Source organism: Aulonocara stuartgranti (assembly GCF_965226115.1).
Source record: "Aulonocara stuartgranti genome assembly, chromosome: 13".
In the NCBI taxonomy this organism is placed as follows: Eukaryota; Metazoa; Chordata; class Actinopteri; order Cichliformes; family Cichlidae; genus Aulonocara; species Aulonocara stuartgranti.
Window position 1 is genome coordinate 11,122,322 of NC_138949.1, and position 20,816 is coordinate 11,143,137.

The following is a 20,816-nucleotide window of genomic DNA, read 5'->3' on the forward strand; positions in this document are numbered from 1 at the left end:
ACAACTACTTACTTACTTACAACGACTTTATTGCACTATATAATTTTCCAATCAGTGTTCAGGAATTCTCAATGGTGCTTGGTGCCATACCCTCAGGGACTTTAATGTTATATAAAAACACTGACAGCTCAATATCTACCTCAGTCACTCTCCCTGATCCAGCTGAGTCACCAATAGGAAAAATCTGCTTTTCACAGGAACTTGGTAACAGCAATAAGAGAATACGTAGTTTATTCCAAGAAGATATCGTCTCTCTCCCATATATAATATCTTATTGGAACCGATATGTTCCAGATATCAAGTGGAAGACAGTCTGGATGGTCCCCCATAAATATTTGATTGTAAATAAGGTGAAAGAAGTCTCATTTAAAATTCTACATAAATGTTATCCAGCCAGTCACTACATGGTAAAATTTAAAAGGGACATAAATACTAATTGTACTTTCTGTGGGGATCATCCAGAAACTGTGACGCATCTTTTTTGGTACTGTTCTTTTACACAGAGATTCTGGAAGGAATTTAGCAGGTTTGTTATTGTCCATATTTTAAGGGAGTTTTCTGTTGGTTTAAGTTCCCCAAGAAGTATGAGAAATGTTTTTTATGATAAATTTGTTCATACTTTTAGCGAAATTTTTTATCCATAAATGTAAGTTTACTAACAAAACACCATATTTCTGTCATTATTTTAAGGATGTGGAAATGTACATACAATCAATATCAGACTCCGCCAACAAAAAGGCTCAAAACAATATATGTATGTGAATTTTTGCGTGTATTCTTATAATTGTTACCTTTTTCTTTTACCTTTGGCTTTTTGTGTTGATGTTCTGTTGTTTTGTATACTTCATCTGTTTGTATGTTGTATACTCATTGTTTGTTAAATAAAGTTAAGAAAAAAAAAAAAACGCCCCCGAGATTACCCGACACATTCGACGCTTTTTTTTTTCAAAATATTAAACTTTATTAAGAAACAGTATACAGAACATGTACACAATCAGAACAAAATTAACATATGCCAGGGGGTGTAATACAAAGAATTGCAAACATTCAAATAATTTGTAATTACTACAAATAGTAATAGTTTTCATAGCCTTTTTGTTAAGTGATCCACTAATCAATTTTATGTAACATAAAACATCATTATAGTAATGTTTAAAATTAGGTTTTTTGTTACTGTATTTGCATTTGTGAAAATAAAATTTAGCTAAGATAACTAACAAGTTTATTATAAAGTAAACATCTTCTTTTTTTTGCCTTCGAAAGAAACAAAATACAACATTTTCCCATTTCACAGTAAAGTCATTATAGAGATGTCCAGCAATGAATCTACTGAAGTCTTTCCAAAATGTTCTAGCGTATGAACAGATCCAGAAGAGGTGTTGCACAGTCTCAGGATGGCTTCCACAAAATCCACAGTTCACATTTATGTCCCTTTTGAACTTCGTCATGTAATGATTAGCAGGATAAAATTTATGCAATATTTTAAATGAGACTTCCTTCACTTTATTCGTTACCAGATACTTGTTAGGAATTGTCCATACTCTTTTCCAGTTAATGTCACTGACAAAGAAATTCCAATAAGAGACCACATGTGGGATAGTTAGAGATTCTGTCTGGAACAAAGCACGGATATTCTTATTACTTTTACTGTGGTTTGTTAGACAGATTCTTCCTATGTGTGAATCTAAAGGGTTGGGGAGAGAAACAGATGATATGCAAGGTTGAATACCTTTAAAAAGCATTATAATACCCGTAGGTATTGCATCAAATAATATGGCATATTCTTTGGGTGTGGCTGGAAATTTATAGGTGTTTAAGAATTCTGAGTAGGACATAAGCTGCCCATTAGGATTAAACAGCTGATTCACTAAAACAATCCGTTTCTCAACCCACCACATTCGACGCTTCGACAGACAGGACACAGCAATACATACGTCATCACTGCGCGACATCGCGTGCAGGACTGCGAAGGACGCAGAAGAGACGCTCGGGATGAAATAAGTTAAAATATAAAGGTTAGTCGAATGCTACGGTTAGGTTCGGTAATATCACACACTTGACCTCAGACTAGGGGTTAAATAAGATCTGTTCATTAAAACCGAAAAGAAACGTTACTGAGCTGATGGAGCTGTCTTTGTAGAGAGACGCTAAGCTAGCGGTGGTTCACGTTTGCTTGTCATTTGGTAACTGAAGATATGCTAAGCAGAGCTGATGCACATATGCAACCACCGATAAAAGTCAGGCGAACTATCGATTATGTGACCGATTTGTGTCAGCTACAGTCGGGGCCGAAAGCAGGAGAAATGTTAGCACTTACTTGATTTTAAACACAGTGTCTCCCTTCACCAGTCTGCAGGTCCTTGTTGTGATGGCGCTGTCGTGTCTAACTCGAGCCCTGCGCTCCCTGACTCTCTCCCAGCCCGCATTGGTCTCCTCTCAGGTAAAAACGCCTCCTGCCTTGGTCCTGTCAGCCATATTTAGACAGTAAACATGACATCAGGAACAATCTGAGCGGCTCTTTTTGGTGTTGACAGGCAGCTGCATGGAGTAAGCTGGGAGCTCAGGTGCCCAGTAGTGCGGTGATCCAGTGCAGAGGCTTCCTCACCACAGCCTCTCTGGAGCAGAACAGGGTCAGATGGAAGCAGAGGGAGAAGTACACCATCAGGCCTATCGGAATGAAAAAGACAGGAGGCAGAGATCACACAGGTAAAGTGCAGTGGTAAAAAAAAAATAGCTGTATGTTCACAGGATGTTTTTGAGATACAGCCACATAGGGGTTTGTTTCTCCTCTCCATAATGAACCAGGGATCTTTCCCTTGTTTTGCGAATATGTAAAGCACTACACTATGTAGCCACTGTGTTTAAAACAAAAAGATGCCACTGAAGTCAGAGTTTATGGTGGCATTTAAATGCTGATGTACAGCTTTTAAATGCTGCACATCTTCTAGTTTATCAATGAGGACAGAGAAAGCTTTTTATGGTGAAATGGCCCCTTAATGCCTGCTCCCTCTATACCCAGACATCGGTGGATGCAGGGGGTTCACACTCAGAGTGGAGTGAAAGTCACGTGAATTCAGACTGAGGTCACACTGCAAAAAAAAATCACATTTGAGTCAGTGCCTGTAGTGTGAATGCACCAAAGAGACTTGTCTTCAAAAGAACAGATTAGATTCAACAGATTTTTTATTTTTTGTAGCAGTCTGCTACAGGAAAGGTTTTGTTACATTTTGTAAAACACATTTTAATAGAAACCTGCCTGGTGCTATAGTTAAAGTATGAAATTGTGCTCAAGGTAAAAGTTTGAACTCCTGTGTAGCCTCAGAATTCAAGGCTTGTGGCTTTCTTTCAAGCGTTTGCCGCCCTACTTCCTTCTACAGGAAGAATACGTACACATGGCATTGGCGGTGGTCATAAACAAAGATACCGGTGGGTAGACTTCCATCGTCTACGGTATGAAGCCAACAGAGAGGGCCAGCCTTTTGAGGAGAAGGTTGTTGAAGTGCGATACGACCCGTGCAGGTGAGACCACTTACTGCCCGGAGTCTAATGTGTACGCTCAAAGTACTGAAAACACTAAGCTGGGTTTGTCTGCGTGCAGGTCTGCTGATATCGCCCTGGTAGCTGGAGGTGAGCGAAAAAGATGGATCATTGCAACAGAGAACATGCAGGCTGGAGACATCATTAAAACATCTGGGGTTATTGGACGCATGGCAGGTACAGGATCCAAGTTTTTCAGTTGGAGGTTCGTCGGCCTTCGTAACCTGTATATCTAATGAGAATTGTTTAATTTTGCAGTTTCGGCCAATGAGGGAGATGCTTACCCGCTGGGGGCTCTTCCTGTGGGGACGCTGGTGAACAACCTGGAGTTACGACCTGGGAAGGGATCAGAGTATATCCGGGCTGCAGGTAACCTACTGTACTGTATCCCTCACTATGTAAGCTGCTGGAAGGCGAGGTTGCTCAGAAAAGCTACTAAAGTGAACGCTGTGTTTCATTTGGTTTTCAGGCACGAGCGGCGTTTTGCTTCGTAAAGTAAATGGAACGGCAATCGTTCAGCTTCCTTCAAAGCAGCAGGTTCAGGTGAAGTAATCTGGAATAGGATTACAGCCGCTGTTAAAGACACGTTCAGTTTGGCTAAATGCTGTCTCGTAAACACACACAGGTGCTGGAGACTTGCATGGTCACAGTGGGACGCATCTCCAACGTCGACCACAATAAACGGATCATCGGCAAAGCCGGGCGCAATCGTTGGCTGGGCATCCGCCCTTCCAGCGGCTTGTGGCAGAGGAAGGGAGGCTGGGCAGGGCGCAAGATTAAACCGCTGCCTCCGATGAAGGTCTACATCAACCTGCCCTCAGTCTCAGCGAGCTAACACGGCACATGTTGGACATGTTTAGCGGATTGTAGATTTTTTTCTTTGATCCCTTGGGATGAAATCTAACGTTGTTCTGAGAAATAAATCTAAATAAAGACGAGCCGTTTGTACAGAAGATTAAAAATTTTTATTAAACACAACTGCTTGTGAGAGCATGGAAAGAAACAATATAAAAATCCAAAACATATTTACATCTATAGTAAAACATGCAGAAGTAACCCATATTTTTATTTTTTTTTAAGATTTTTTTTTAGTGGTAAATTTAAAAATACTGTCATGTCATTTAAAATAGGGTTTGTGCAAAGACACTGGGTGGCATTTCAAGTAACCGGAGCAATGAGATGGCATGATGTAACTTTAGCTAGATCAGGAATAGAAGGATCAACGCTGATGATGCGTTCTTTTGTTTGTGGTGCTAAATCACGGTGGCAAAGTGAGCATGCCTGCTCATTGATCCAGCCTTGTTTAATGCCCCCATGCTACCTCTGGATTTTGGGCAAAAAAAAAAAAGTCTTGAGGTTACATACATTGAAATACACTTGTTATTTAGTATATGAAAAGCTAACCCGCATGACAAATTCCCCTCACATAACTCTGCCGCTGTTAATACTTAATGCTGAAATATTTAAGGTTCGGTTTGCGCTCCTGACTTGAAAGAGGGTGAACTCTTCAAAAAGCAGGAGACGGAATAACTTGACTGTACAAGTCACAGGCAGACACGTGCGGTGGAAGCTGTAAAACAGACCTCAACATTTAGTGGCAAAAAGGTTACGTAACAAATGAGCCATGATGGGGTTTTCAGACCAAACATGGCAGTTAAAGCCATCAATGTAACACATCATCCCTATGGTTAAAAAAAGAAATCAAGAGCCTTCTCCTGACTACAGGTAGTGGTTTAAATTCCAAAAGTAACACCTAACACTTTACCTTGAGAACCAAAGTATGTCCCAATTTGAGCTACAATGTGTGTAAACCCATATGAAAGTGCATCAGGGAAATGTATATGAGGAAAACATACCTAATAGTGTTTGCATTGTACTTCATAGTTATGAGTTCTGGAAATATATTTGGCATTTATGTCAAGAAATAAAGGTATACTATTTGTGCTTTCAATTTAGTGGAAGAGGGAGGGGAGTTTGTGATTCACAATAGTATATCTTGTACATGTTTATATACAATGCTAAAAAAAAAAAAAGCCAGCCTATCAAAGCTTGTTAAGTCTTCACTTTATAAAAAGCAACAACCTCATAGAGAAGGCCCTTTGTCCAAAGGTTTCCTATTGCAAAAGTTTCACGTAACACTACTCAGGAAGTACCATCGAACATAGAGCACACCTACACAGACACACGGGGGGGGGGGCAGTGACTTGGACGTCAGGCAAGACTCCATACACTTGTAATCATATTTCCAAAGCGAGTCAGCACTTGGCTGTCCCCTCCCTCCGAGTCAGACGGACTCATTTGTAATATTCCCTCCATAGCCTTATGCAATGCTGAACCCTTTCAGTAACGTGCACATCCAACCACAGTGAAGCTGCAGATTACACAATTGTAATCACTTAGAAATGTTTAGATTTGGCTAAATGTGGAGCGCTAACTGGTGAATTTGTCTCAGAAATCGTAATACTGATCTCCGCAGGGACCACAAACACATCACATATACAATTTGAGTTTTCACTTTGACATACTATGAAGTTAGGCCTGGCCAAGATACTCCTGTGACTGGACTGTTTAAAAAAATAAAAGGACTCGACTTTGGCACATCACTGCACAGTCTAGTTTTTGCTAAGTTACTGCAGGTCTGTGACAGATCTGCTCAGGTAAAGCTGAACACAGGGGCGACCACGTTTAACCACAGAAATGCTGAAATTCCACCTGGAAGGTCGAATTATGTAAAGGCGGAAAGTATAAAAAACGGCACAACAGCTCATGCAATCGCAACTAAATTTGGCATTTCAGCTGTGGGGAAATAAGTAGTTACCCTGCTTCTAAGTGGCTGTTACTGTACAGTTTGCATGTACACCAACAGCAAAGGGAAAACATCTGCATTAATAATAATGAACTGATCTGATATTCTGCTTACACGTAACAAATGTGTCATAGCTACATTTATTATAGCTACCTTCAAATACATTGCTCGACTTGGGTTTTTTTTTTTTTGACTTGCTTTAGGTATACAGTGTGCTTCAAAGCAACGAGGCAAAGAACATTCTGTTCCTTCCTATAAAAGCTTTACCTTACTGAGAAAGTAAAGGGACGAGTAAGAAAACTGAGCAGTGAGTTAAAAGGATTCCATCTAGATTCACAGCAATATTCCAACTTTCAACAACGAAACACAAACACGGTCTCCAACAACCTCACGCACGCCACTGCACATCACCATCACACTCCTCCATTGTCTATAGAGTAACAATAAATGTAGGATTTCACAGAAATAATAAAATGTTAACAAAAACAAAGTGCAAACACAGCTGCCATTATCGAAATGTGGCAAATTGTCAAAAAACCTCAAAATACCTCCGAGGCGGTAGCGCAAATATTACAAATTAGTACTTGTTCTGTTTTGTAGTGTGTAAAAAAGAAAAGAAAACAACAGCAACATCCAACAACATCAAAAACATCAACATGAAATTTTGTCTTGAACGTGTGAGTCTGTGAGTCAGTAAGATTTCCACAGGAAAACTATTACTGCCGGGAGGAACGAGGAGGATGTCGGTTTTTCTTCTAATTTTCTGCAGCCTCTCGCTGAGTCGGGTAGAGCCGAGAGATTCTGGTGGCGGCCGGGGTCACACGGGCTTTGTGTAACCGAAGATTCCCACCGGGAAGTGTTTGACATGCGTTGGCCACTGGGCAGCGAGCTGGAAAAACTTGACGTCATTCCACTCCACTCCGTCAATAGTTACTAAGGGCAGAAAAGACAGAGCTAAATGCACGAGAAAAACATGATGGCTACGCTGTATTATGAACACAAGGTGGCAGTGGAGCTCCAACAGTGGAGGCTCTCAGCTCTCACCTCTCAGCATCGTGTGCTGGTGCTTGGCTGTGCAGATCAACCTGCTGATACCATCAATCACTTGGCTCTTAGAGTCCAGCTCTTTTTCCTTCGGCTTCTTGCTGAGAAAAATCACTGGGAAGGGAGAAAGAAGCAAAGTCATATACAAAAGAGCTAAAAAAATACTTTAATAATGAGAAATCCACAAAGTTTGGTTTCACAGGTCATGGAGGATGCTGCTGCATTACTTGCACAGAGCCTGCTGGGAGAAGCCTCATAAACTGCCTCAAACAATGTCGCCTGAGTCAGCATCAGAGAGCGCTGAACACTACAACATTTGGACCTCTGTAGCCTGCTTCACATCTCTGCTGGAAACCACAAACTTGATTTGACATCAGCTCCTCCTGGTACAACACACCCAAATAAAGCTACGTTCAGCTGCTCCCTTATTTCCCAAGAGTTCGCCACAGTAGATGTGTCCACATGTTTCACTTGGCATAAATTTCAGTCCAGATGCCCTTCTTGACAAAACCCTCCCATTTATCTGGGCTTGTGACCCCCTGAGGCTGATTTGTGTTTCCTCCTTGAACCACCAATCTTTTTGTGTACAGCACATGTGACTCTGACTCAATATAATTGTATTTTCAGTAACCACGGCTATAATTTGGAGAAAGAAATAGAAAATGTGGAATAAATGAGGTAATCTATCTGGTTCTGCCTGCTTTGGTTTTTTTTACTGTTCATTGTAACTACAACAAGAGAGTGGAGACTAAAATTTCAAAGAGTGGAGAAAAATAAGCAAATAAAACCAAAAATACAAATTTGAAAAAGATTTTTTAGTAACTTCTATGTGCAACTCCTCCAAGTGTACCTTTTTTGTTCTTCTCCTTAGTAACAACAGTCATAGCCATGCTGGGTGGAGGAGTGAGTTCTCCGCCGCAGGGAAGGCGGCTGACTTGTAGTGAACGGAAGTTACTCTTCAGGGTGTTCTTCAGTCCTATGTCTCTCTTCTCGCCCTCTTTCTTCTTCTCGGGGCCTTGCCATGTCCAGTAGTCCACTTGCAGCCCCATCACCTCACTGCCCGAACATGGAGAGCTACAAAGGGAAACAAACACGGCTTTGCTTTGGTTTGTTTGTGGTTTGTTCATTTCCACATCCGTTTACCCTGAAAGCTACAGTGATGTGGGCAATTATGAGTAGTTGTTTTAATAAGAGACGTGGGCTTTTCATACCCAGCTCCAGACAGGGTGGTGGACACAGAGGGGGACTGTGGGGGCGTGCCCCCGATCTCCTTTCCATACGGACCGGCCGATGGAGGCGTCGGGGAGGACAAGATGCTTGTGTTGCCTCCCATGGCATCATCTGAGTCCACTGCAGATTTAGGGGGGGGAAAAAATCACTGTAAGTGAAAACTGTGCCTAAAAAATATTTAATGCTTTCCAGATTATGCCAACTCTTCCTATAACTGAATTAAGTAGGAAAAGAGGGCTTCTCTCTTTATTTTCCTGGTCAGTATCCTGTGAGTAAAATCCCAATGACACTAAACTGATAACACATCTTTAAAAATGTGCTTTTCTTACCTGAGGTCGAGAGGCTTTGTTCCACAATCCCAACTTTCACTACCTGTAACAAAAATAAGAGCCAGTGTTAAAGAAAATATTCAATATAGAATGAATTAAAAAAAAAGTGCAGGACATGTTTGCATGGTAAACAAATGTGTTTCTTACCCCAATAAATGGCACAAATTTCTGACAGGAGTCCTCATCAGGGCTGTGAAAAAGAGCGAGAACAAAAAGAATCTGTGAGTTTGACCAACGGTGGGTCTGAAACACTTTCAACACTCCAGAGGTGCACATGAACACTCAATGGTCCTGGAGGGCAGATGGCTGTGGCATGGCCTGCACCATGTCCCATCACAGCGGAAATGGCACATGACTGGCTTGGGTGGAATGGGATCATCTCGGGGAGTCACGATACAATGAGATGAATGAGAGGACCTGCTCCTTACAACCAGAAGAAGACGGGGAGGTGGGGTCTCTCTTGTCAACCAGGACGATAACAACAAGTGTCTGCTTTTAAATACACGACTGTTTTGGATCTGTCCAGTAACTGTGTGGCTGCTTTATGTCCAAGATTACATGCCTATCCAAACAAACAAAAAACAGGATGACAGTCAACATCCCGTAAAGTTTGAGGCACGCTCAGGCCCATGATCAGAGTGCAAACGGTTAGCACCATAGTTCTGCAAGTGTCCAACAGTGACACTTTTAAAACAAGTCACTGATTCTTCCTTAGTCTTTAATGAGCTTACAAAAATAGTCTGCTGCAACATCAAACAACACAAGAAGCACTGCTGGTACCCACTCCCATACGCATATGCAGGACAACACTTCCCAAACATTTTAATGCCTTGCTTTCATTACACAGAATTCCAGTAACATTATCGAACAACTACATCAGGACTGAACTGCACCACCTCTTTACTGTGTGTCAGGTCATTCACAAGATCCTAATAAAAAACATCTTATAAAATATGGACATGCTAAATCTACTTGCACTATTAAAACTTGAGTGTGTCAACTCGTAATACCCACGTATTATTTCTAAAAAACATCTGCCCGACAGGAAGCAACTCGACTGTAAGCACAACATTCAGGTATCTGAGCACCACTGTGAGCTGTAACAAACTTCCAAAAATAACAATTACAAAATAATCTTAACTGTCAAGCTTTTGCATACAGGCTTTGCTTTACTCTGTTGTGCACACAAAACGCATTTGTCAGTAGTTAGTATCATTCATGCAATTCAGAACACTAGCAGTGTTATTAAGAGTTCAGTTTTAGTTTTTCGAATGGGAATGTAATTTAACTTATACTGTGTTGTCTCTGTTCACATCATCAGCATTTTTGGTACATTTTATAGATTTTAAAAGATAATCTGAAAATGTTGTGAAACAGTGTTTAGGTGACAAAACAGCTGATCTTGTGACTGATATGGAGTTCTTTTGGCCCTGCAGTAACAGTTGCATCTATAATAAAACAAGGAGCGGTTTTAAGTGTAGCATCATATATACATATATACTGTTAGATATTGTAAGTCAGCAAACCATCCACGCTGTGAATATTTATTTTAAGGTTGTTAGGCAAATCGTCACAGCAACAACACGGAGGACAAAGTAAGAATCAAAGTCATACCAAACCAAAGACACACGCTGGGACAGAGTGCCAAGTGAAGTTACAGTGAGTATCGAAAGTGAAAAGGGAAATGTTAAGACACAGCAAGAGGAGCTCAAGCCAAATGGAGAAGGGAAAATAGGGAAGGGGGGGAAACGAAACACGAGTTGAATTAGATACCTGATGTAAAAATCAAAATACAAACTTCTTTTCCTTGAATGCAAATCAAAAAGGGGGGAAAGGGGAGGAGAAGGAATGCAACAGCGTTAAAACTGTGTTGTATTTAGTACCTTCTGACCAATAGGAAGCCACTCTCACAAAGAAGGGGGAAGGGTTTGGTCAAATCTCAGAAAGAAAACAAGCAAATGCACAGAGAAATGCAGTGGACTGTCTCTGTCTGCAGATGTGACTGTGAGACACCTAGAATGGACTTTTTAACATTTTTATCAAATCATACAAAACCTACAAGTCCTGCTTTCATTCAAGTCAAAATAAACAGAAGTGAGTTTAGTGTGGAAACTGAGCTGACGCTCGCTTTGTGTGTTTAATGCATGTTCTTGCAGCTGCATGCTTACATGCACATTCATCTAATTATGTTCCTCATGCAGTTTTAGCTGATATTCACTACAAGTGCTAGTTTATGATGGGCTGTCAATGCAACATTAGTTCAATGATTCATTTTTTGGAAACATAGAAGAAAATTAACATCAGAACTATCAGTTACGAATAACTGCAACACAGACTTGCTTAGAGCACAAAAAAAGCACAGATGCATGCTCAAATACAGAAAACATTGGATGAATAAGCCACGACTTCAATAAGCACGGTCACTTTACCTCTTCTGCTTGTAGGTGAGCATGGCTTCTGAGATGGGAAACTGGTGGGACACGTTGGCACCGGCCAGATACTGAATGATTCGTCCTGCTACATCTATGTTATCTTCAGGGAGCAAAGAGATAGATTGTTAACAACAAGCCTCTCCTGTTTTATGTCTTGCTAACAAGCTGACATTTGATGCAAATGGTAATTTTCACATAGAGCGGTGTGCTAGGGGACTGTGCATTCATCATTCACATTCCACTGAATTAAGGAGATGGGGGCTGCTGAGTGTAAAATGTGATTAAAATGTGGGTGAAGTCGACCGTGTGACACACGGGATAAATTATATGTCAAACAAAATGCATGTGGGGGTCGCTCGTATCTTGGGGCGCAATTTTTTTTGGCAACTTGAAATATAGACTTGAGTTTTAATCAATTCATTTTGACCTGTAGCTTCTCGGCACTTAATCGACTGAGAACACTCAAAGTCGGTCCTATTACAAACTGCCTTCAGTGTCGGGATCACACCTTATGTTAAGAATAAAAGACCTCTGCTCTAGATCTTTTTTGTTTTTTGGTTCAACCCAACTGCTTTGAGATGATTTAACACCATGTGTAACATTGTGACTCTTGCACCTTTGGGGATTAAAGGGAGGGAATTAATAGGTGAGGATGGGTGAAGATTATCAGGCATGTTTGGGCAGAACAAGTGATAATGGAGGAGTTGGATTGGAATAGAGGCTTAAGCATGGATTTATGTGAGCCATTTTATGTAACATTCTCACATAGTGAGAGTGTAAAAAAAATATATTCAAGGCTTAAAGTTAACAAGAAAATCCTAAAATAAACATCAAACACGCAAATGTCTTCGATTTGGCTGCTTGGATTAATCCTACGGATTCCTACTTTATTGTTTCAGACTAATTAGCTACAACTGGCACACAGCTGGGAGGTTTAAAGCTAAAATCGTTGGAGATGTTGGAAAAAGTTGAAACAAACAAACCCAAAAAGGTTATGATGATGTGCCTTTTCAAAAACAACAACCTCTGTTTTTAATATTACAATGTGTTAGAAGCTTCGGGGTAAAAATGAGAATAAGACTTCTGACAGTCTGGCGGTCTTCTTAATCAGCAGCAGGCAGTTTAAAGGAAGACGGAATAATGCCATGATCTCAAACAGGATGTAGCTGTCTTTTGCAATTGGAAGAAATCTCTTTCTCCAATTCATCAGCCCCTGACCTCTGCTCCCACCCAATTTCTTTCCCTTTCAAGTTGGCTGCACATAAGAAATGCAGACACCAGAGCTGCGTGTCCTACCTGAGGCGGGCCGGTCTGTCCTGCAGAACAGCTCCCTCCACGCAGTGTCCATAAAGATGCTGTTGAACCGGCTGTCAAAAGAAGCCACGTGCTTTGCCAGGGGATGAGAGCCTGTGGAGAGGATTTTTATATATAAAACAAATGCTAAAAGTACAGAATATGCCTGTATGGATTTCGTATAAATCAATGAATTACCAATGGGGATCACCAGGAAGCGTATGTAACTCAGCCAGTCAGGAGTCTTGTTGGCTAGCTGCTCCACAAAAAACCTCAGGATGGTGCTGAGGTAACTCTGGTCACCCGCCACCGCCACCTTCATCGTCGGTGGTGTCTGTGCATTACAGTTACAGCTGCAAGGGATAAAAAATGGAGACAACAGATGAGTAATTAAGAGGAAGACTAAGATCCAACTTCTTAGAAATATGGGTCAGAGCATGAGTGTGAGAGAAGTGACAGAAGTCTGAAGCAGAGATTTATTTCTCAATAAGATCCGTCTGGTTTAAAACCGGTCTTACCTTTTTGGGAAGCCAAAATACGTCATAGGCTATAATTTATTAGGTACTTGCGAGTATCTACAAGCCTTTCTAGAGCAAATGGCACAACATTTTTTAGATCCTACTCCTACAATAATAAACCAAAGACCAATTCCATCTTTAAATTAAACGACAAAAAAAAGAAAGAAGAATAAATTCAGTTTAGCCAGGAAAAATTCATCAAAAGAGTCTTAAACCCGCAAATAATTTCAAGTTTCACGAAGCTCTTTCTAAAGCAGCAATCAAACCCTAAAAGTACTTACATGCTGTAACATATAATGGATCATCTTAAAGAATTTCTAGGTAATGTCAAGAGAGATTAAAGCAGAAGAGAATGTTGATACATTTGGTATTAAAAAGACAAGCAAGTTGTGTTTACTCCAAGTGACAACATCTCAGAAAACATCATTCTGTTAGCGGTGGCACAGCACTGAGCAAGCACGTTAACATCAGCGACATGCGCGGCTCTGCGTGACGTTGCCCCAGCTGGAGTAAATGCGTTGACTGAGGAGCAGGTGTCTAAAGCGCTAAAAAGTTGCAGTTCAGCTGAATAAGGGAGAAAAACATGTTTGACAGAAGCAGTACAGCAAACCGAGAGAGCCTCGTCTCCCACTGACATGACATCCTGAGGAGATGACAGCCAAGCAGGTGGATCCAGGAAACGGAGAAGGCAGCTGAACTTAAGCTTTTCATGAGGAAACGGCCGTATTTTGATAGAATGGGTTCACGCACAGTGAGCGCTTTAGCAGCATGAGCAATACCATCCTGGAATTATCTAGTGAGTAGCCATCAAACACATATAGTTCGGTGAAGATTGGCTCAAGATAATGAGATAAAAAAAATAAAAAATAAATAAACAATAAAAATCACGCCATCTGATGGGCTGTGTCATTCAGCCAATGCGTGTGTATGTATGCATGTATGTGACTCACAATCTCTGGATGCGAGTAACGATGGTGTTGAAGGCAGCCTGAACATCTGCAGCAGAGCAGGTTGACACAATGGGCTGGCTCTGTTCATGGAGCAACTCGGCTACATACTGCACAGAAACACACATGAGAGGGACACGATGAGTTAATGGATATACCAGAGGCAGGGTTGGAAAAAAGAAAAAAAAATGCTACTCGGAAGCACACACACATTTTTTTTTGTATTTTCCTCTTTTTGCAACACTGTAATGTGTGCATGGGTAAAAATAAGCCCTGTTCTGCATGATCCGTGTGGTTCTATCGCATGTATGAACAAATGAAAGTAAAGGAATTCATGATTCAATGCTACTTATAGAAAAACAGACCTGTCCTTGCCACTCTGTAGTGTTGATGAGAATGATGCTCTCTGGTAAGCGTTCGTCAGAGATGAGAATCTGGTTTAGTTGGTCATAGACGGACTTCCTTGGAACCTTTGACACAAATTAGGAGCGCAAAGTATGACAATGACACAAGTCAGCACATTTCCACTGGACTGAAAAGAAAAAAAAAAGTGTAAAGAACAGAGTCTGATGCTCGATCCTGGATGCGGTGTCTACCTGCGCTATGAGTCTTGAGTCTGGGGAGCACTCAGACTCCATGCTGCTGGTCCTGTCGCTTTGGGCCTTGGAATTCTGCCTGTCTTTCATGGAGGTGCTGCGAGGTCGTCTCTGCAGCTTGTTTTCCACTTTACTGAGGCGACAACAAGCGAAGAATAAAATATATGACAGTCAGGAAGAAAAAAAAGAACCTAATGATCCGGTTTATAAGAAAAGCAAATTAACAATTAAAGTAGACAAACATTAGATCTATACTGAATGCTTATTCCCAGATGTAGTCATCAGCACTTTACCTGGGAGACATGTGGTTTTGGGACTCAGTCTTGCAGAGCTTGCCAACGGAGCAGGGCACCCGTTCAATGTTAACATCCCAGCTGCTCACCTCCCCAGGCCCTGGCCCGCTGTCGTCAGTCTCTGGCTCCTGAACCAAAAGGGGGGGAGCAAAGATGAGCCAAGAGGGCTGTAAGAGGACAACGCTAATGTTTATCAAACACAGGCACTGCAGGTTTGCAAATGTTCAAGACAATCAATTTGAGAGAGAAAATCTAACTCAGTCATACCACAAGATTAGTGGAAAACAAAAAATAAAGTGCAAATAACACAAGTGCATTTAACGTCACGTCTTTTTCAACATTTCAAAACTGTATAAAACAATATGACAGTTCATTTCTATTAACAACGAATATTAGCTGGAGTCATGCATTAATAATAAATTAACCAGGGCTCCATGATCCCAGGCCTATGGAAAATAACAGCTAATTTGTCTCTTCTGTAAGTTACAGAGCTCAGTTAAAATACTTAAAAGACTGAAAAACAAGACCAAAAAAAAAATTTTAAAATCCAGAAGAAAGATGCAAAAGTACGTTTCAACCTGCAGGGCTGAGTCCAGCCATTTGTCACATTACAATTTGGTTGAAACAGAGCTTTTTCCCAGCAGCCGTTGCAACGTGAAGAGAGCAGGTAAGCATGTGTTGCTAATTAAAGCTTTGTTTATCAACTGTTTCATGTCAAATCGGCTGCTGTCAGAAAAAAGCTCCATACGCACTCCATGGGCCAATGAGCTTCCCAGCAACTGTCTCCTGGCAACCAAAATTTTCACCTAACGTTTTATTTGTGTGTCTACAGTAACGCTTTTCTATGTGTCTGCATAGTAAAGCACACAATTAGAAAGTACTTCAAAGTTTGGATCAAACCACACATTAAAGGCGAGTGTCAAAATGTCCAACATACAGTCAAACATATCATTCCTGCATACACACTTCCATATGCACATTAAAAGATCAAGACCTTTAAAATGAATATTTCCGATTTTGAATTTTTCTTTTTTAAACACTCGCAGGTATTGCATGGCATCTCCAATTCAAACGGCATCAGTTTCTCTTTCTGTGGTTTTGTGTGTAGCCCTCCTGCTGCCAAGACGAGAGTTGAAAGAGCAGAGGTGGAGGGTGAGGAGCTAGAAAGATACTGGCTTGGTGAATAACTGAGCTCATTTTTTTGAGGTTTGAGATAATGGTGTAAGCCGACCATGACATACGAGATAAAAAAGTCATGGTCTCTTAGCAGGTGGCTGGGGAAACACTGCTCCTGCAGCTTAGATATTCAGTTTGAACTCACTCAGTGGATTGGGGTGGTGAGTGGCTCAGAGGGGCGGCTGGAGCTCGATGAACAAGGTTAGACCGACCCGACAGCACAAGAACAAAAACAAACACAAACACCCCTCTTTCCATCCTCATCAGTCAAGATTTATCCAGCATGAAGCTGCCTTGCCTGCTCTGCTGATCCATAATGGATGACTATGCTGTTTAGTTTGCATGCCCTCGCACGCTCCCTCCCCTCTTTTCTTTTTCCCGGAAAACAACTAAGACCCACGGGAGTAAAAGGGCACTCAAGTGGAGAGGGTAGGGGGTTGGAAAAGAAAAATGTGAGAAAGGGATGCTCAAGGGTATTAAGTAAAAGAAAAAAAAAAGAAGGAAAGAAAGAAAGAAAGAAAGAAAGAAAGAAGTGGGATAAAAAAAACAAAACAAAAAAATGTATGACTGTTCCAAAAACATACCCCAATGGTTGTGTCTGTGACACTGTCATCCTGATATCGCCCCCCTTGTACTTTACATCTGTCCACAGTGAGAAAGTCTCCACTCTGGGGGGTAAAACACACATGCCAACACATTAGATCATTTTAACCATGAAGCTCACCTTTCTGGTGAAAATAAAAGCTCCAAATGGAAGTGCTCATGTCATAATTAATGAAATGCAAGATTTGTAACCGACCAGTTTTACAGGGTAAGTATATATAAATACCTCACCTATAGTGCCTGTACATTTCACTACTGCTTGGTGAAATATATATAAACCCCAGAAGTGCAAGAGGCACATTCCTGTTTTTAATTCTCGTCTTGTTTGAACGGCTCTTGTAAAGTGTGATTTATTTAAATATTAGATTAAATAGTTTACATTCTGGCAGCAAGACATGTTTATGCAGTTCGACTAGAATGTAGTAGCCTGAATTGCTCTGGGCCATTTTATTACACGCCAAAATGGATTCCCTGATATATATAAACACCTCTCGCTCTCTCGCCATCACACTCAACGTGTCTCTCTTGTTGTTCAGATGGGCCATAAATTTCTGAGTAGGAGTTCAGGATTGCTCCATCCAATCTTCTCTCTGAGAAATGGGAGCATATTTGTGTGCAGTGATGGTGGTGAAAAGGTCATTTTGTGTCAGACCCTATAAATTCTGAAGGACAGCAGGACCCAGTCCTTTTCTGCCAGGGTCCACATGGCGGACATGCTAAGAATATCTTCTCTCTAGTATCCTTGGGAATCCCTGAACCACAATATGAACAGAGGGCTGCCAGGAATTTAAACACTGGGGCAATACAGGGGAAAGTCTTTTACGTAACACTGTTTATAAGGACGTCTAAAATAACTGCGAGGCAGAACTTTATAGATAAACAGTGCAACTCAAAGGCAAAGGGGTCTGTTCATAGAGTTCGTGCTAATCAACTCACAGGGCATGACATCTCTCTCTGCTGACTTTTTTGGCTGTGGATGCTTCCAATTTCTGTCTGCGAGCTGGAGTGAGACATCCCTTCAAAAAACGGCCTAGAAGCAAGAGCAAATATTTGAATTAGACAAGAACAAACAGTTTAAGTAGGGGAAGCCTTCGGATTGATCGAAACGTTTGCTTTAAGATGTAGTAAAATGGGCATCAAAGTAAGAAAAAAACATTTTTGAACTAATAAAGCAAAATTCATATTGCTCTTGTCCATACTACAGGTGTCAAACAATTACAGTGTAGTTTAGAAAACTATGAACCTTCAAAGCTACGTGCAGTCAATAGTCCGAAAGCCCAAAGCATATTTATAAATCAATAACATATAAATTGTCAATCTGTTGATGTCAAACCGTCCCTGTAAACATCGACTATTAAATTGATGTAGCTTCCAGTTCACAGTTCAAGCCTCACCCCTTTGTTCTTCATTACAGCCTGCAGAGGGCAACTTCTCCGGTTACCAAAAGGCATCCAATTGCATACAAGTCAAATGGGAAACAATGCTACTTCTCACTTTATTTCTGAACTCAAGCACTTCCCTTATGAGTTTATGGTCTTGGATGTAGCTTAAAGGCTTATTTTATACAGCATAAATACTAAAGCAGCATATGACTTAGGATGTGGCAGGTCAGTACCACATGAGCGAGCAGTACTCTCATGTTCCCAGCCAAATCCTTGGAGATGGTGAACATATCTGTTCATAAATAGGGATGATCTCAATGACTGGGCATCATAAAGGACACTGCAGCAGGACAATGACCCTAAACACTGCAGTAAATCTACAACAGAACAGCTTCAAACAATATCTGCTTTTCAGAGTGACCCATTCAGAGCTACTGAAACTACTACTACGTGGAATGACCTAGAGAGAGTCACTCATCCTAGAAATATATTACTGAACTGAAAACAGGTTGCAGAAGAAGAATGCTGGTCTGACCTACAGACACAAAGTATCTGTCATGGTTACTGCTGCTAAAGGTGAAGAATAAGTTCAAGATCAAATCACAGTATAAAAATGAATGGGTGCTTTTTCCCGACAATGTATATGCGTACTTTTCGATCATTATTTAACATTTTTAAAATGTAACAGTTCACCCTATAACCACATACAAACTTTCAACTATAAACATTTTATCTGGAAAAAAAATATGAAAGACAGACATACTTGAGTTTGGGCTTAGGAGTGCTCAGGACACTCTCATTGTCCTCCATCTCTGGCCCACTGTCACTCTGATTATACACCTCTAGACTGTCATAGAGTAAGTCCAGATCCTCCTCAACCTCCTGTGTCTGGTCTACTGGGTCAGAGTCCAGGACCTGTCACACAGGATAGACACATCATCAGTATCCTGTAATCAAGGATTTGTAATTATGGCCATGGATTAAATAAGGGCAGGGTGTTACTGGGTGCTGTGCATAAACTAATCACTTTCACAGCTGGAGTAATGGAGCTTCAAGAATGAATGAGAATAGTGAAAGCTGTAAAACAAACATCTGTATGTAATATATATATATATATATATATATATATATATATATATATATATATATATATATATATATATATATATATATATATATACAGTCCTGCCTTAGTTCAAAGAAGAGCTAATAAAAAGTGAGCGTTAGCGAAGTGCTAAGATGCTGAGCCTTGCTCTACCAGCTGCACAGTGGAGATGTATATCATAGGAACTACACACAGCCAGGCTTGTGGACTAATCAGGTGATTAATGCCACTCCATAAGTGCAGGAGCTGGCAGGGAGCAGACAAACACAGTCTGTCCCCTCTCCTCCTCCCGGCTATGTATTTATAGAGCCGCAGCCACAAGAAGGAGATTAGCGACAGGGAACGTGATTAAAAGATCATCGGGCCACCTGGAGCTTTCAGAACCATCCAACAACCCCCCCCACACACACACACTGGCAAAAATGCTGGTGAAAGCAGCACTAGGTTAAATATCTCAGACAGAACTTTTTAGATCTTGATCACATATAAACGAATCCCCATTCAGTCTGAAAACCCACATAACTTGTTTTTATGAATAGGATTTTTCGAAACATGCTCGCTGATATAGTTATTGGATTGCTTGCAACACAAGGAGGAAGAAAGATGAGAAACAAGGCATGTTCCAGGTTTTCCCTATAGATTTCTTACAGTTCAAGGATAATATTTTCATCCAAAGGGCTTAACACAGATTATGCACTAATGGACATGTAGGGGTTGCTGCATACAATTTGTCAATGTCCTGCTGATGACCTGATTACAAGGCATTATGCTGAGAGACATTTATTCATAACAAGAGCGCAAATCTAAATAATACATTTTGTATTGCATTAAGTAGTAAAAAATAAGATGGTTAATGGATTCCAGATATAAATCGCTGCTAATGGAAATGTGCATCTGTGAGGAGAAATGTAATGCAGCGTAATGATGCTTGTAACCCTGTTGTGGCAGTGATTTCTCTACTGGTGATTGCCCTCTAGTCAGGAGCACATTAGCAGTGATGTAACAGAATGCTGCTTAGACAGTCAATACTGAGATTATTCCGTCCTGCCTCGAGGGTAATTTACTAAATGCAAGTTTCACAGCTGACCTCCAGAAGATTTCATAAGAGAAGGACAGAAATTCCTGGGGGCACAGCGAGGAGGATGCTGTATCCCTCATTTGCTTTGACATTGAACATGTTCTTATGCGGTGTCAGTTCAAACAAATGCAATTACCTTTTTTTTTTGCAACTCACCTCATCGGTCACCTTGAACCTCTTCAGCAAGGCCACAAATTTCTGCTTAAAGTTAGGTTGCTGCAACAGAAAAACAGAAAAAAACCCCACATGCAGTTATGAGAGAAGGATTAACAGAATAGAAGGATACCAAGTCACAGTTAAATAAGCACGATAGCTCCACTCCAGGTAACTGTTCACTGGATTACATATTCAGAGCTGTTCTATGTAAAGGCCATTTTAGCCACTTCACTGGGTTCATTTACACGTCTGTCCACATTGTCTTAATGGCCTGAACAAGGAACACAGTGT

At 40.8% G+C, this 20,816-nt stretch overlaps 2 protein-coding genes across 5 annotated transcripts in view; one reads left to right on the top strand and one right to left on the bottom strand.

The window, feature by feature from the left end:
- Nucleotides 1-1,905: 1,905 nt before the first annotated feature.
- mrpl2 (mitochondrial ribosomal protein L2) lies at nt 1,906-6,338 on the top strand. The gene is made up of 8 exons (XM_082557249.1): nt 1,906-2,015; nt 2,350-2,440; nt 2,535-2,706; nt 3,378-3,519; nt 3,599-3,714; nt 3,796-3,906; nt 4,007-4,080; nt 4,163-6,338. Exons 2-8 carry the CDS (start codon nt 2,369-2,371, stop codon nt 4,370-4,372), a joined length of 897 nt encoding a protein of 298 aa, XP_082413375.1. The 5' UTR covers nt 1,906-2,015; nt 2,350-2,368; the 3' UTR covers nt 4,373-6,338.
- Nucleotides 4,488-20,816, bottom strand: part of LOC309720373 (phosphofurin acidic cluster sorting protein 2) — a 52,462-nt gene continuing 36,133 nt past the window's right edge. Inside the window, exons 8-24 of one of the 4 annotated variants that reach the window (XM_082557236.1) lie at nt 20,526-20,585; nt 18,950-19,101; nt 17,741-17,834; nt 16,786-16,869; nt 15,026-15,192; nt 14,733-14,865; nt 14,502-14,606; nt 14,140-14,246; nt 12,870-13,024; nt 12,675-12,785; nt 11,376-11,478; nt 9,094-9,136; nt 8,947-8,989; nt 8,599-8,737; nt 8,238-8,461; nt 7,388-7,501; nt 4,488-7,276 (exon numbers count right to left, since the gene is read on the bottom strand). In XM_082557236.1, coding sequence (XP_082413362.1) covers nt 7,161-7,276; nt 7,388-7,501; nt 8,238-8,461; nt 8,599-8,737; nt 8,947-8,989; nt 9,094-9,136; nt 11,376-11,478; nt 12,675-12,785; nt 12,870-13,024; nt 14,140-14,246; nt 14,502-14,606; nt 14,733-14,865; nt 15,026-15,192; nt 16,786-16,869; nt 17,741-17,834; nt 18,950-19,101; nt 20,526-20,585 — 1,950 coding nt within the window. In that variant the 3' untranslated portion in view covers nt 4,488-7,160. Of the gene's footprint in view, nt 7,277-7,387; nt 7,502-8,237; nt 8,462-8,598; nt 8,738-8,946; nt 8,990-9,093; nt 9,137-11,375; nt 11,479-12,674; nt 13,025-14,139; nt 14,247-14,501; nt 14,607-14,732; nt 14,866-15,025; nt 15,193-16,785; nt 16,870-17,740; nt 17,835-18,949; nt 19,102-20,525; nt 20,586-20,816 lie in introns of all 4 variants that reach the window. The other 3 variants (XM_082557237.1, XM_082557235.1, XM_082557234.1) reach the window with 3 other exon arrangements.